The following is a 15829-nucleotide window of genomic DNA, read 5'->3' on the forward strand; positions in this document are numbered from 1 at the left end:
TATATATATATATATATATATTGGTTTCATAAACTTATCAACCCAGTACCATTTGATCCTAAAGCAATATTGACTAATAATGACTAAATTCACATCCACTAAAATTGCTTATTGATCGCATATTTTATTTTCTATAATTTAATCCATTGTTTTAACTTACAATTTCAGATTTTCAAAGTCAAAATTGGGTTATTTCCAAATATTTGACAAGAAAATATTTTATTTTGAATATGTTTGTAAGCATCTTTATATTTAATGTGAAAATATGTGGACTTAATGTTGACGCTAATGCAATCCAACTATTTTTTAAAGTTTTTTTTCTAGTCTAAACATACTTTTAATAATAGTTAGTGCTCTAGTGATTAGAAGAGCTTGCACTGGTATCAAGCTCAAATGCCTGTGTGCTCACGTGCTTGCAAATATAGTCAGCTAACAACGGTATTGAAAAAGTCTTGTTGACAATAACAACCTCATGTTGATGTTAATGATCGGTAAAGTTTTAATTATAGTATAAGTATCTTTGTTCTAAAGTATATAAAACTTTGGTGATGTGTTTACACTATATTTTTAAATCTATGCTCTTTTTTATAAAAGGGACAAACTATTGAAAATTTTATATAAAATTCCCTGTTTATATAATAGATACTGGTTGCTTAAACATATCAACCTTGCGCAACTTTTTCTTTCAGCCATTTTGGCTAATAATAGTCACTAAGTTCACAGCCACTAAAATTGCATACCAATTACCATATTTGATTTTAATAATCTTAAATTCCTTATTTTCTACAAGTTCCTTCATTATCGATCCTACCTCCATTTTCCTTATGAAAATTAATAAATCATATGAAGACCTTTAATGTTTTAAATTTCTCCAATTTAAATCTCCTAATGTAAAATTATCTAAGTAGTGGACATTTTTAGCATTAAATCAAATTTATTCTATTGAACTGAGGTAGTTCTTGTGAGCCTTTGTTTTCTTTACCATAATATCATTGCATGTATCTCAACATACTTTTGTACCTTTTTTTTGTATTAATCAATAATATAATATATGATTTGTTAATTTTACTTTTATATGGAATTTTATCTTAAAACTTATTTAATTTATCAAATTGATAAGCTCATGTTTCTTTAATTTATGTTTTTCAACTAAAATCTTGTTAACTTCACTTGTAATAGCTAATTTGCTATAACTATAATTTTATTTTTTTCTTTTATGATTTGCATATATTTTTTATTCCTTAGCACTCTGCTATACTTATCATCGAGAGTTTATCTTTTACTTTTTGCTCTTCTTACAAAATCTTATAATTTTCTTAACAAGATTTCTTGAATTAATATAATTTAAAATGTACCTTTTGTTTTTAAATGCTTTATTTTTCTTAATAACTTTTTGGTTCTCCACTGCAATGCCTATTATATGATATCGATTTTAATGCAAAATCTTAAGGTCAACTTGCAGCTCTGAAAAATCAATAATTGAAGGACAACTGACCCTTAAATTTTCACCTCCTTGCAATAAATATTTCTCTGCACTTTTTTCTTTGTATTTCAATGCCTACTCCAACTAGGCGAGAGTTGACACAAGGCTATTGATATTATTTTGTTTTATATTTGTAATATAACTGTAAGAACTAAGATTTTTTATGTAGTCAAATTTTTTCTTATTACCACTTTCTATTCTTTGCAGAAAAAAAAAATTATCTTTCCTTTAAGTGAAACTGAGGTCTATTTATGATTTCATAAATCCAATTTGAAAGTATCCTCAAGTGTTCATGCTTCCTAAGGCATGTGTTTGTGTTTTATTTTTGTCATAAATTCTCTCATAAACCCTTTGTAATAAAATTTACATGTCCACTCAAGTCACTAATAATAATTATACTTTTATCATATCCTTGTATTAATTTTTCTTTTTTTTCCCTTCAATGCTGTATTTTTTTCTCTTAATATTTAATTTCAAGATTACCAGTGACATTTTAATGGTTTCATCAGTAATTAGCTAATAACAATCACTCTTATCATTAGTCTTATTCACATTAATAGTTTTTTTTTTAAATTCTATCTCTTATTATCCCATCATAGACGGCTTAAATCAGTTTGGGCCGGGCAATTGATGCCCTTTTTTTACTTTCTTTTATGGGAATTTTTGCAGCCCACTTCTCACCACAATCAAATTAAGTTGCAAAATAATTTTTGGGAAAACCTCCATAAATTCCTTTCTATCTTAAGTAGTTTAAGTAGGTTTTTTTAGTAATTTTGTTCAATGAATTTTCTTGTTAAAATTTGGTGGTTAAAACTTGACTTCTCTTTTTTTCATGGTGCTTTTGCATTAAATTTTTAATGTTATGCATATCTTTTGTAATAAATACTTGAATTTCTTGTAACCCTTGACTGAAATATAAGTGAATGATTAAATTCTATTGATCTTTTGTTCTAAAATATAAATTCATTCTTTCACAGGTGTACCTGTGTGAGAAGTTATCGCTTGTGAATGAGATGTACTTTGCCATTACCCTCGACCGTTCTAGTGCTGGTCCAGTATGCTTCGAGATCTAGTGCTTTCTTCCTCTTTTTTCATTTTATTTTTTTCATATCATTGTTTTTTATCACATGTAATTGCATTGTCATAGTTCAATTCTTAAGCATTTTTGTACGTATTATTCACAAGGAATTACATTGTGTGCTTATTAATTGTACACTTTTTATTTTTTATTTTAGGGGCATTTAAATACATACCACCCTATTCCTATGTATTTTCATATCTACCACCTAAACTTTATTTCTTACATTCATAGTTTTATACCATCCAAATCTTTAATATCATGTCAAAAATACCATTAGTTTAACCTTTAAGAGGTGAAATACACCTTTTCATGCATATGTACTGTGGCGTAAATGTGGTGCCGTATATGGAAAAAATGAAGTTTAGGTGTTAGATATGTAATTACATAAGAATTGAGTGGTATGTATGTAATCCTTCCTTTATTTTATTTGCGAGGAGAATTGGAAGCTTGGTACATATATTCAGTAGCGCTTGATTTTTCCTTTTTTCTTTCCAAAGCTTGGAACATCCTAGTTCTATTTGTAAGAACTGCTACACCTGAAGTGAAGTATAAAATAGGTTAATCATGGTGGCTTATAGTTTCCATTGATTGAAACTATTTCCTTGTTTTTAGTAATAAGAAAATGATTGTAAAGCTGCTTGGCTAATTCCCTTGTTGAATTAATGCATGAATTGTGGGTTGATCCTAAAAAGTTTTATAAGGCTAATGATGATGATTATCTCAGTTACTTCATATTCTAATATTATTTTTAACTGGATTATATAGTTTTGTTTAGGGGCATTTACATACATACGCCACAATTCTGATGTATATACATATCTTGCTACTAAACTTTAATATTTCTATACATAACACTCTAATCTTTAATATCACATCGAAAATATCACTGCTAACTTTTAAAAGTGCAGTACACCTTATCATGCATAGTTTCATGCCACAAAGTGTTATAAATGCAAATATTAAACTTTAGGTGTTATATATGTAAATAGAAATTAATAGTGTGGTATGTATGTAAATTTTCCTTTTGCTTTCCACTTGTGTGATCATCTATGTTCTTTTTTCAATGCAAAGATAATAGTCATTCAAATGTTACAAATTTATTAATTGCATCATATGCTCTATTACAATGTTAATTTTGTAAGAACCACAAGACCTTATATATGCTCAAAGATGTCACAGGAGTAGAAGATTTGCATTAGAGTTGACATTTAGAATGTTTAATGCTTGTGCGAAGTGTTCAATTCCTTGCATCTTTTGAAATTTCGGGAGGTTATGTTTTGCATTATTCATATGGGTGAATCCGCATTGTTGTCAGCAAGACAATGAACTATTTTTATTGAGTTCTAGTATTACCTAATTGAATGTTCAGAGGTATTATAGCCATTTTCTTTGAATGGTTTTCTTTTTAAAGACAATTCATTCCACTATAATAACTAGTTATGTTTTCAATTTTGTTGTGATATGAGCTTTGTCCGTGATGCGCCATACATGCAGAAATATCTTCTCGAGCCATGTTGTATTTGATTTCATTAATTTATGTGGTGTTTAGATACCTAGAGATTTTTTTCCTGCTTCACATGATGAGTATAAAGCAAATATTGTCCGAGTAAACCTAAAAGCATTTCTATTCTATGGGGTAAGTTGAGAGTAGTGATGTGCCCGTTTGCTAGAAAGAATATATTTCATGTCATTTATTTTATTTGCCTGTCAATGAAATGAGCTGACTCGTTATTTAGATTTTTGATGAATCATTTCATCTGATAGAACTTGATTCTACATAAAGAGTTGATTTATTCGAGTTCATTTCAGCTTTTGATATATTTCATCTATGCGTTATATCATAAAAAGCAGTCTGCATTTTTTGGCTAGTTGTTATGGCCAACGGATATAAAATGGTGAAACTGAGAAATTAACACCCTATCGATTAAAGGGATTATGAGACATGCTTGGAACATGTTTGTTTTCAAGAGATGTAAAAATGCATTATATGAGAACGCCATCTAGTAATATCTGGGGAAATTCACAAATGTAGCATACAGATCTTATGTATATGTGTATCTCAGAAAGTTTTATATTTATATATATAGCACTTTGGTTCTTTAAACTTGTGCATGAAAAGTAGTATTTCATCTTTACAAAGTGGCAAGAGTATTATTTTTTATGCGACATTAAAAATTTGAGTGCCATGTGTGTCAATATGAAAGCTTAGTTGTACAATATGTAAACACGCAGGAATTGTGTGCTATCTATGTAAACCCCCCTAATATTTAATTATGTGCCAGTCATATTTGTCTGTGGTACAAATTAGCATGTGCTATAGCTCATGGTATAGCATGCCACATCTTTTGTACCAATGACAAAGAAAAGTAAGGCAAGCCAAATGGCACATTCTATGTGTGTTATACTCAATATCAAATAGCTTATATAATATGCACTATTTTGTTAGTGGAGTTTAATGACTGACTTTGTAGTTGTTTTAACTGGAGTAATTTTGTGAGAGCAAGTGACGTGTATGAAAGAATCTAATGCATTTTTTAAGGATGATCTCAGGGGAAATAATGGATTTTCTTCTAGGCTTCTCATAGTTAGATCTAACATAGAAATATGGAGAGTGATGAGTAAGTTTATGCTTTAAGAGAAAATAATGATGAAGACGGTCAATTTCGATTTATAAAGTTGATGATAATTTTCAGGTTCACGAGGTTGGATAGGGATGAATATAGGATCTATAAACTAATTCTTTTTAATGTTTCTGAGCTTAGTGTCACCTCCCAGTAGAGCTCTTTAGAGAGGTGGGCAACCCAAAACTTAAATACTGCTCTTTAGCCCTACACATAGCTAATGTGAGCTTTTTTGTCGGTGACATTCTCCTCCACCCAATCACGTGACGCCCTCGTCACAATCACGTGACGCCCTCGTCACGGATCGGCTCCTCCGAGGGTCCCACCGGAACATGGATTACAAACCTGGCAGGCAGTAATCTACTATGCTACCACTTATCACCTCCCAAAAGAGTTCTTTAAAGAGGTGGGCGGCCCCAGGACTTTAATACTGCTCTTTGGCCCTACACCTAACCGATGTGGGACTTTTTGTCGGTGACATTAGGCTCCAAAATTTATCATTTTTGTCCGAGTCTTATATATTGCTATAATCATATTAATATTTTGTAAATTTAATTATTTTATGTCATGATTAAATTTTCATTCTTAATTGTCTTTAGTTTACCTTCATATATATTAAAGCAATTTCATGTGACTGATTGTGTGTGTTTTTTTCTTTTTGAAATACCACACATGCCGCATTATTTGCTATTTGGTATGGTTCTTGGATACTTTGAGCTATACTTTATTGTTCTCTATTTGCAAATAGGTACCAATAAATGATTCCATTGTCATTTTGCAAAGAATATCAGTTAAATTATTGCTCATGTTAATCCATTTTTGTTCGTTTGTCATTTTCATTGCTTTCAATTTCTTGCTTGTATGTTCGTATTCATTTTTTGTTGTTTTTAATTTGATCTGAAAATTTCTATTCTTTCTCATTCTTTGCAGCTTATTATAGCTTGTCGAAAGGGAGGAACGAGCATAGAAGACCTCGCAGAGAAGTTTCCGGATATGATTGTTAAGGTTATCATAACAATCTTGGTTTATTTTGATCCTTATTTTGGAGATTTCTACTATTTCACATTCCATTATGTCACTTCTTGCTTCATATAGGTTCCTATTGATGTTTTCAAAGGAATCACGGACGAAGACGCTGCTAAAGTCGTCGATGGTCTTGCACCTAAGGTGGCTGATAGGAATGCTTCAATTGAGCAAGTGAAGCAGCTTTATGAACTTTTTTGCAAGTGTGATTGCACCTTATTGGAGGTTTTTTTTCTAAATAAGCTACACAATTTATTTATGATGGAAGTGTTAAAATAGTCTCTGACTCCTTGCATGAGGGCCCATTTTAGTCATAGAGTTTATAAAAGTGTTAAATTAAGTCTCACTCTTTTAATATGAGCAGAAATAGTCCCAAGGAGAACTATTTTAGCCCTGATTAAAATAATATCTAACACCTAACACCTAACTTTTAACTTTTACATATATGCCATCTTACTTCTGCAAGAAAAGGATTATTTATACTTTCTAGAAGTTAAAGTGATGGTATTTTTGATGTGATATGGGAGATTTGGGTGGTATAAATGTAGAAGGTAATGTTTAGTTGTTAGATATGTAAATACATAGTAATTTGGTAGTATGCATGTAAATGTTAAAATAGGGATGTTTTTTACATATTACCACTTTATATATTCATTAAAAGATGTATTTCACTTTTTAAAAGTTAAAATAGTGGTATTTATTATGTGATATGAAAGATTTGGGTGATATACATGTAAGAAGTGAAGTTTGTATTAGATATGTAAATACATAAGAATTAAGTGGTATGTATGTAAATGCCCCTATGGTTGATATTCCAGGGAGAGAAAAGTAGCCCATCTAAGTTGAATTTCATAGCATACAAATCAAAAGCAACATGAGTAATATATTTAAGTAAGATTGAAAGACAAGTGAATGAAGCATTCATTTTCTTTGAGTCCACTGTCCACACTCCTGATTATAGTTGCTTTCTGATTTTTTTTTGGGGGCAGTTACAACCATACCACCAAATTCCTATGTATTTACATATCTAACACCTAAAATTTGTTTTTTAACATATATGCCACCCAAATCTTTCATATCATATAAAAAATGCAACCTTTTAACTTTTAAAAGGTGAAATACACCTCTTCATGCATAGTTAAGGTAAGTTGGTATGTGTGTAAAAATTAAAGTTTAGGTTTTAGACTTGTAAATAGATAGGAATTGACTGGTATTTATGTAAATCTTCTTTTTTTTAAAGTATGCTTTTCTCTTGTGTTCGAGATAGACTGTTGATCATTTTTCTTGTGCTTTTTCCTTAGGTTGCTGCTGGGAAAGCTGATCTAAACTACATTGGATTGGATGGAGAAATTGGATGCATGGTTAATGGTGCAGGATTGGCAATGGCTACTATGGACATAATAAAATTACATGGCGGTACACCTGCCAATTTTCTAGATGTTGGGGGGAATGCTTCAGAAGGCCAGGTGTAAATTTTTCTTCCAGCACTAGTATTTAATTTAGTGGTTTATATAACACGATTATAGAAATTTATCCTATTTCTAATATACACGTTTATAAATAGGGAAATTTACGTACATACCACTCAATTCCTATTTATTTACATATCGAAAACCTAAGCTTAAATGCTTCAGAAGACCACCTTACCGATGCATGAAAAGGTGTATTTCACTTTTTAAAATTTAAAATAGTGGTATTTTGTGATATGAAGATTTGAATGATATAAATTTAAAAAGTAAGGTTTAGGTATTAGATATATAAACAGATAACAATTGGGTGGTTATGTAAATGCCCCTTATAAATATCTGAGCAAAAAGTAATGATGAAGTTATAGTTGCCTCTGCCCTAAAAAGAGCGTGGTAGTTATTAGCTCCATTTGTTTGGCCTTCTACTTAGGTAGATTCCTTTCAAATTAAAGTTAAATGACTATCAACTAAATTCTTTTTTTTTTAAGTATGATGAGATATGGTACCTTACTTTAGGGGTGTAAACGAGATGAGTCAAGCTCGAGTCACCCTCGGCTTGAGCTTGAGTTTGAGCTTGAGCTTAAGTCCTTAAGCAGGATTGTTTATTATAACATATATAAAATAATATTAATTTAAACTACTGTTATAATAAAATGATAAATGTAATGAACAATTAGATGATAAATAATAATTAATCAGATGATATAATATATAGAATATTATTTTTTAAATATTTTTAATAATTTAAAAATAAAGTCTTGAAATTTAATATATTTTGAATACATTTTATATTATTATTTTCTTAAAAGAGCCTGCTCACAAACTAACAAGACAAATCATTCGCTCATCAAGCTAAGCTCATGAGCCACTTATCGTGCTCGAGCTGGTTCGCGAGCCAGCTTGGCTCAATTACACCTCTACCTTACTTTCCATCAAATTGTTTACCTCATAGCTATTCCTTATAATTAAAATTATTCTTAGGAATATTTTAATTGAAAAATTGAGTGGATATTACAATATCATAACTAATACAACAACAACATGCCTTTATCCCACTAATTGGGGTCGGCAAAATTAGTCCTTTTTATCGATTTCATTCTATTGAATGTCATATTTTCATTTAATTATAATAAATTAAGATCATTTCATCATCTTGATATATTGATTGTCTTTTTAGGTCTACCTCTGTCTTTCCTAACATAAGTTGAATCTAAAGCAGCTACTCTCCTAAATCGGATCATCAGATGGTCGACATTTAATGTGAACAAACTATCTAAGACAACTCTCTCTAATATTGTCTGCCACTGGAGCTACACCAACCCTTTCACGCATTTATTTACCTTCAATAGACCCGCAACTAATATTATTAGAAAATGATTAGCATTTGGATGTGATAAGTTAAAGTATTTTGTATTTGGCATATAAAAGAATGAAGGTATTGAGCGGATATAACTAAGGGTTAAATTTGGATAGATGGAGAAATATTTGTGGAGCACTCTGTGATAATAGAATGTCACAGAGATTTTGGATGTGTTTGGGGCGACGGCGTACGACAGTTTTTCTTGTTTGACAAAATTGCATTTTGCCCGCGTTCTCCAAAAATTGCAACAAAAGCTGCATTTTTCCACAAGACCTGACTATCTGCGGTGACTGCTAGAAAACTGCAGTCTTATTTTTTCAAAAAAAAAATCTTACAACCATTGCAGTTTTTTAAATTTCTTTATCAGTTTCACGACTGCTTCTTCAAACAGCTGCAGCTGCCCCAAACAGATTCTTAGTGGTCTGTTTTGGGCAGCTGCAACAGTTGTGGCAGGAAGTTGCTGCCGAGAAGTTGACTGTTTGTTTGTTTTTGCAGTTTTAAAATAACTATGTTATAGCTGTTTTTGAACAAATAACATTTTTTTCTCTGCGCTATAATATTTTTTATAACAAAATTAATCCTACTAGCACATTTGATACTCCTACTAGCACATTTCATACTTGAAAGCAAATATTTATTTCTAACATTACAAAGTAAAAATAGACATTTCACAAAAATAGTGGGCAACAGGACAATCAAAATTAAAAAAAAATTATTGAAATAATATATAATAATATGATAATATTATTTCTAAAAAACACTTGGTTTGTGTCACAAGATTAGGGGTGTGCATTTGGTCGGTTTGGATGGATCAATTTTGAAATTGTGCAAAATGATTTGAACCAAAATCCATAAATCAAACTACCAAACTAAACAAAATTATGACAAAACTGAACTAATCAAACCAACTTTTAATTCAGGTTGACCGGTTCGGTTTTAAATGAACCGAAATATATATATTTGATCTATAAAAAATAAAAAAAATATTATTCCAAAACTCTTCATTCGTTTTAAAAAATGAACCAGTCAAACATTGTCTCTTGACAATCTAAAAACATTGCTAAATTATGTAAATTTTGGTTTTCAATTGATTCGGTTGAAAAATTTTTAAAACGAAAAAGTGAGCCGAAAACTAAACATTGGTCTTTAAAAAATTGAAATCTAAACTTTTAATTTAGAACCGAACCAAATTATTATTTCAGTTAGGTTTGATTCTATTCTCTTAGTAAAACCAAACAATGCACACCCTTGCACTAGATAATCAATCCTCCAAGGAAACTCACTATGTTTGATCACTATCGGCGGTAGAATCATCCAACTCATCCACCCACCTTAAGAAGTCACAGCTTTCTGCTATTTTTCTTGGACACATGTAAAACTATCTCCCGTAGCTATGTAATTGTTTTAAAGTAAGCAGGAAATATTGTAGTTCATAGTAGTAGTACAATGCTCTGGAGGTATTGGAAGTCTTCGAGCTCATCTTTTCTAAAGAGTTTAAAATAACAAAGCACAAACCTTTAGATGCTACATTAATGAAAAATAATAGTAGAAATAATCAATTTAAGTTTCATGAAATAGTGAGATCTCAGAGAGCATAATATAAATCAATGAATTTGTCACTACAAGAAGGCAACAGACATTATAAAAAGAAAGAGTTATTGGTTGTCTTTATACCATATAGTACGGAGCTCGTATGCATCACATATGCATATCACAAAAAAAAAAATCCACAAGAACCTCAACAATCATAGGGCTGAAAAGAGAACTCTTAAGGTCAAATATCACATCATAGACCTTCAGAACCCAAAATAAAACATGTAATAAAAATTTAGATTGCATATTATATCCACAGTTGTCTCATCGACTATCCAAATAGGAAATAATACATGCAAACGAATCGAAAATAAAATTGAGATTCAAAATATACATCATTGCATAAAACATTGATACAATAAATAGTAAACGTTTCACAATGCATTGCAAATAAAGTAGCACTAAAAAGACAGAATCATTCCATTCAGCCACCAATGATGACATTTGTAATTCACTTTCTCAACTCTATTATTTTCCTTGTGCCTTCTTCATCCTGGATGCAAGTCTCAGACAAATCACTTTCAAAATGTGATACAGATTGTCCTAGACGATACTCATATGCTTCAACAAGATTCACCAGCCCTATTGAAGTCAATGTCATTGCGCGAAGGATACCGCTGAATAAAATTGTTGAGAGTCATTATGGTGACCACAATCTGCACTTATTTAGGAAACATATGTGACGACATATCCCGCGATATGACTCATTTTTCCTTCCAAATTTCAAATATCCTTTCAATGACATCGCATAAGAGTGTCTCTTGTTAAATATCTATTTCCTATCCCGAGTGACATTGTTAATTCTTTCGAAATCAGGAATGTGATATTTGGTATTAGGAAAGGGTTTGAGATACTTTATATGTAACAGATATCCAACGCCAACCAAATAATATTTTTTTGATGTAATATTAATCATCAGTATTGCACAAGATATTAATATTTCATTTGTTCATATTCAAGTTAACCTGGAGGTGGCTTCGAAAAGTTATACTTTGAGTTCTTGTAGCAAAATTAAAAATATGGTTGTCGTTGCATTGCATTCCTATCCGACCATTACAAATGTGAAGAACTTATTAAAATCACATTTAACAATCACATTTTTTGTTGGTGAACTACATCGTTTAACGTATGCAATCTTTTTACTGTTGGGTAGACGTGCATCTATATGTGTTCTATCAATCGTTCCAAAACAAATCTAAAATATTTATCAAAGGTGTTAGAGATATTGTGCTCGAGTAAATTTAGGAAAAGATGAACACATGAAACTATCTTAAAATATGATCTTGTGAAGTATGTACTGGTGTGCTTAGGAATGTGAGATTTTCGAGTACGATGACTTTTAATGATAAGCTAATCGGAGCATTTAACCCAACTGAAAAATATCTATTGATTATTTCAGATGAGTGCTAGAATCGCTCCATGACACCTCTCATGGACTCATTTTGTAATATAGAGGGTTATGTCTATGGCTAACACATCTCTTAAAGTCAATCATGGATGAACCATAAAGTCCATGCTTTATGTGCAATTCTTCTAATAGATCAATAAAAATATGTGTTATATGAAACATGTTAAATCTTGTGGGGTGACCCATGTGTAACTGTCCTACTCACTTGTTGCCTATATACATAGATGCATGCAAGGAGAGTGAGCAGCATACGAGTTGTCATATTTGTACATTAAACATACTACAATTGTAATTTTTCTCTTGCGTCTTTCTCTATCCGTGATATTCATTATTTATTCAGCTAACACATACCAATAACACTAAATTAGAAAGAACTGTATTAAACGTAAAGAAATGCATTAAAGATGTTTTAATTAAATAAAAAAAATCCAAACATAATGCAAGTAGCATAGATAATGCCCACGGTTAAATTCTCACTTAAAGAGGTTCATCAATTAAAATGAAATTCACGCATCACGATTGTTATAGTAATAGCACAAGTAATTAATCATATTTTCTGGTTTCATTGACATAAAAACTATTCTAGTCGGGTATTCTTAACTATTTCATGGAGAACATGTAAAACAATATGTTCTCATCAATTTTTGGAGTATCTTTTAGAATTCTCATAACCTGTTAAATGGAGGACGCATATGGTCCGCTAAGCTCCTGGTGCATAAAGCCACTAATTGGGAGATCTGACTTATAATGAAAGCTGCACATCTTTTTTCTTTTTTTCTACCCTTGGACGTTTGGATCGATTTGTAGATCCTATTTCATTTTGGTTGGGATTGGATCCCTCATTAGACCCAATAGATTGTTCCACTTCTAAATGCTTAGATTTGCCTTTGTGTTCTCTTGCTTGGTGCCCATGCTTGATCATCGGTGGCCGCCACTCCACCTAACTTAAAGTCAAACTTATCTTCAAACTCAGGGTCTGCCACTAAACTTGAATTTTTTTGCAGCTGACACGACCTACAAATCAATTAATACTTAAATTGATTAGTGCAAATTTAAAAAATTCTAAATGAGTTTCATTTCAAATATTCTCACATCCAATCTCTCGGTCTACCATTTTTCAGAAGCATTGATGGGTCGCTTTATAACATTGCAATCCAAATGTGTGGATCCTCTCTCGCTTTAGCTCTTTCCATTTTTTAAGTCCTTTTTAAACTTATCTCATTTGTTTTTAAATTGCATTATATCGTATTCTCTTCCTTTGTTTTCTTTAAACTTTTTTATTATATTATGCCAACCTTGTTAAAATAGGTTGTTGGCTAATTTCTCAATTTGACCACCTTAACACAGAGCTCACAGAATATTAACGTCGTCTCTTTATCCCAGGTAGCATGTGAATCGATTTCTTTGCCTTGCCCATTATGACAACTAGCATGCAAAAAACTAAACAACATAAACTTTTGAGAGAAACAAAAAAATAAGAAACAAAAACATCTACAACACCACACTATATCATCAGCACCATACATTTACTATCTTATCACAACCACCACCACCATATCTATCAACATTTCATCATCATTGCCTGCGCCAACACTATCACCATCGTAGCACTGCATCATCACCACAACTATCTTCACTATACCATCAACACCTCCACTATCATCACTAACAACAGCACCATCATGAAAAACCCATTGCACCATACTAGCACCTCCACACCACCGCAACACCAACAACACACCACTGCCTCCACACCACACCTCCACCACCTCTAGACCACACCAATACCACTATCACCACATGATCTTAACAACCAAAACATCACAACCACCACCAAAACTACCGCAAATTTCGGGCAACCACCAACTACCATAACACCACCATTATTTTAGCCAACAACCAATATTACAACACAACCACCATATTTCGGGAAACATCACCAACATCATAGCACACCACTATAATCGTAAAAGGACCGTGAAGAAACGCGGGCCGTGAGGTTGAACCCATGACTCGTGTTTAAGCGGACTTTTCTCAAAATGCAAGCTCACCGCAACAACCAAACAACCTCGCCTGCGTTTTCCCACCGCACCGCGACAAAAAAGCCACGCCAAGCGACCCCATAGTGATTAGGCTCGCCAGATTGTATGAATTAAGAGTTTTTTAGAACAAGAAAAAAGTTCAGTTGTGTACTAAAGGCACGCTTCATAGCATGCTTCACTTTGATGCTGTACAAAAGTATTTCCACAAATTATTTTTTAACATTGCGTGCAACACTTAATGTGGACGAGTGGAGAATGAGGATGATTAATGCTAAAATCAAATAGTTTAGATTAGGTTAATGATGATGGTGATAAAGACTCATAATATTTTGATGAATTCGCTTTTTATCTTGGGACTTTTACATACATACCACTTAATTCTCATGTATTTACATGTCTAGAACCTAAACTTTACCTTTTACACTCATACCACTTTGAATCTTTCATATCACATAAAAAAACCACCAATTTACCTTTCAAAAAGTGAAATGCACCTTTTCATGCAAAGTTGAAGTGGCACACATGTAAAATTAAACTTTAGGTATTACATATGTGAATACAGAGGAATTAAGCGGTATGTATGTAATCGCTCTTTTTATCTTTTCTTCTAATTCTAAATGGGATTTATGGCAGGTGGTTGAAGCGTTCAAAATATTAACTGCTGATGACAAAGTGAAGGCTATTTTGGTCAACATATTTGGGGGAATCATGAAATGTGATGTGATAGCGAGTGGCATTGTCAATGCCGCAAAGCAGGTTCGACGCACTTTTTCATCCTATTTCCATTTGCTTCATCCCAATAGCCAAGTTCCTTTCGAAGGGCTGTTAGGGATCACTTTTGATTTTAATTTTCACTTCATCTTATATTGTATGTCAAGAACTCATTTCATTCCCAATTCTTAAATGAAAGATAAAAGATGAGCCATGTGATGGTATTAGTTGATGTTATTTTGGACTCCAATTATTTCAATGTCACCAACTTGTTTCGAAAGTGTCATATTTCTTCAATTTAGTCCCTTGATTTTACAAAATTGAACCAAAATGGTTCCTCAGGGTTTAAATTATGATCAATTTCGTATCATTTATTTGTTGTCGGGGGGATTAAATTAGAGAAATATGGTTGGTATTATTATTAAACTTTCTATGGAAATTTAATGTTTATTATTATTATTATTAATTGCAAAATTTACATGCTTTATTAGGTTTCATTAAAGGTGCCTGTGGTGGTTCGATTGGAAGGAACCAATGTAGATCAAGGGAAGAGGATTCTGACCACCTTAACACAGCTCACAGAATATTAACGTCATCTCTTTATCTCAGGTAGCATGTGAATCAATTTCTTTGCCTTGTCCGTTATGACAACTAGCATGCAAAAAACTAAACAATATAAACTTTTGAGAGAAACAAAAAAATAAGAAACAAAAACATTTACAACACCACACTATATCATCAGCACCGTACATTAACTATCTACCACCACCGCATCACAACCACCACCACCATATCTATCAACAGTTCATCACTATTGCTTGCACCAACACTATCACCATCGTAGCATTGTATCATCACCACAACTATCTTCCCTATACCATCAACACCTCCACGATCGTCACTATCAACGCCACCACCACTGCAACACCAACACACCTCCACAACCTCGAGACTACACCAATACTACTATCACCACATGATCACAACCACCACCAAAACTACCGCAAATTTCAGGCAACCACCAACTACCATAACACCACC

At 32.0% G+C, this 15829-nt stretch overlaps 1 protein-coding gene across 1 annotated transcript in view; it reads left to right on the forward strand.

Moving 5' to 3' along the window:
• LOC110024938 (succinate--CoA ligase [ADP-forming] subunit beta, mitochondrial-like) overlaps window positions 1–15378 on the forward strand; it is a 24561-nt gene extending 9183 nt beyond the window's left edge. The window contains exons 5-10 of the mRNA XM_020725135.1: window positions 2461–2538; window positions 6116–6190; window positions 6281–6433; window positions 7510–7674; window positions 14711–14833; window positions 15280–15378. Of these exons, the coding sequence (XP_020580794.1) occupies window positions 2461–2538; window positions 6116–6190; window positions 6281–6433; window positions 7510–7674; window positions 14711–14833; window positions 15280–15378 (693 nt within the window). The remainder of the gene's footprint in view (window positions 1–2460; window positions 2539–6115; window positions 6191–6280; window positions 6434–7509; window positions 7675–14710; window positions 14834–15279) is intronic.
• Window positions 15379–15829: the final 451 nt, after the last annotated feature.

The sequence above is a fragment of the Phalaenopsis equestris genome, unplaced genomic scaffold (assembly GCF_001263595.1).
Source record: "Phalaenopsis equestris unplaced genomic scaffold, ASM126359v1 Scaffold000281, whole genome shotgun sequence".
Lineage (NCBI taxonomy): Eukaryota > Viridiplantae > Streptophyta > Magnoliopsida > Asparagales > Orchidaceae > Phalaenopsis > Phalaenopsis equestris.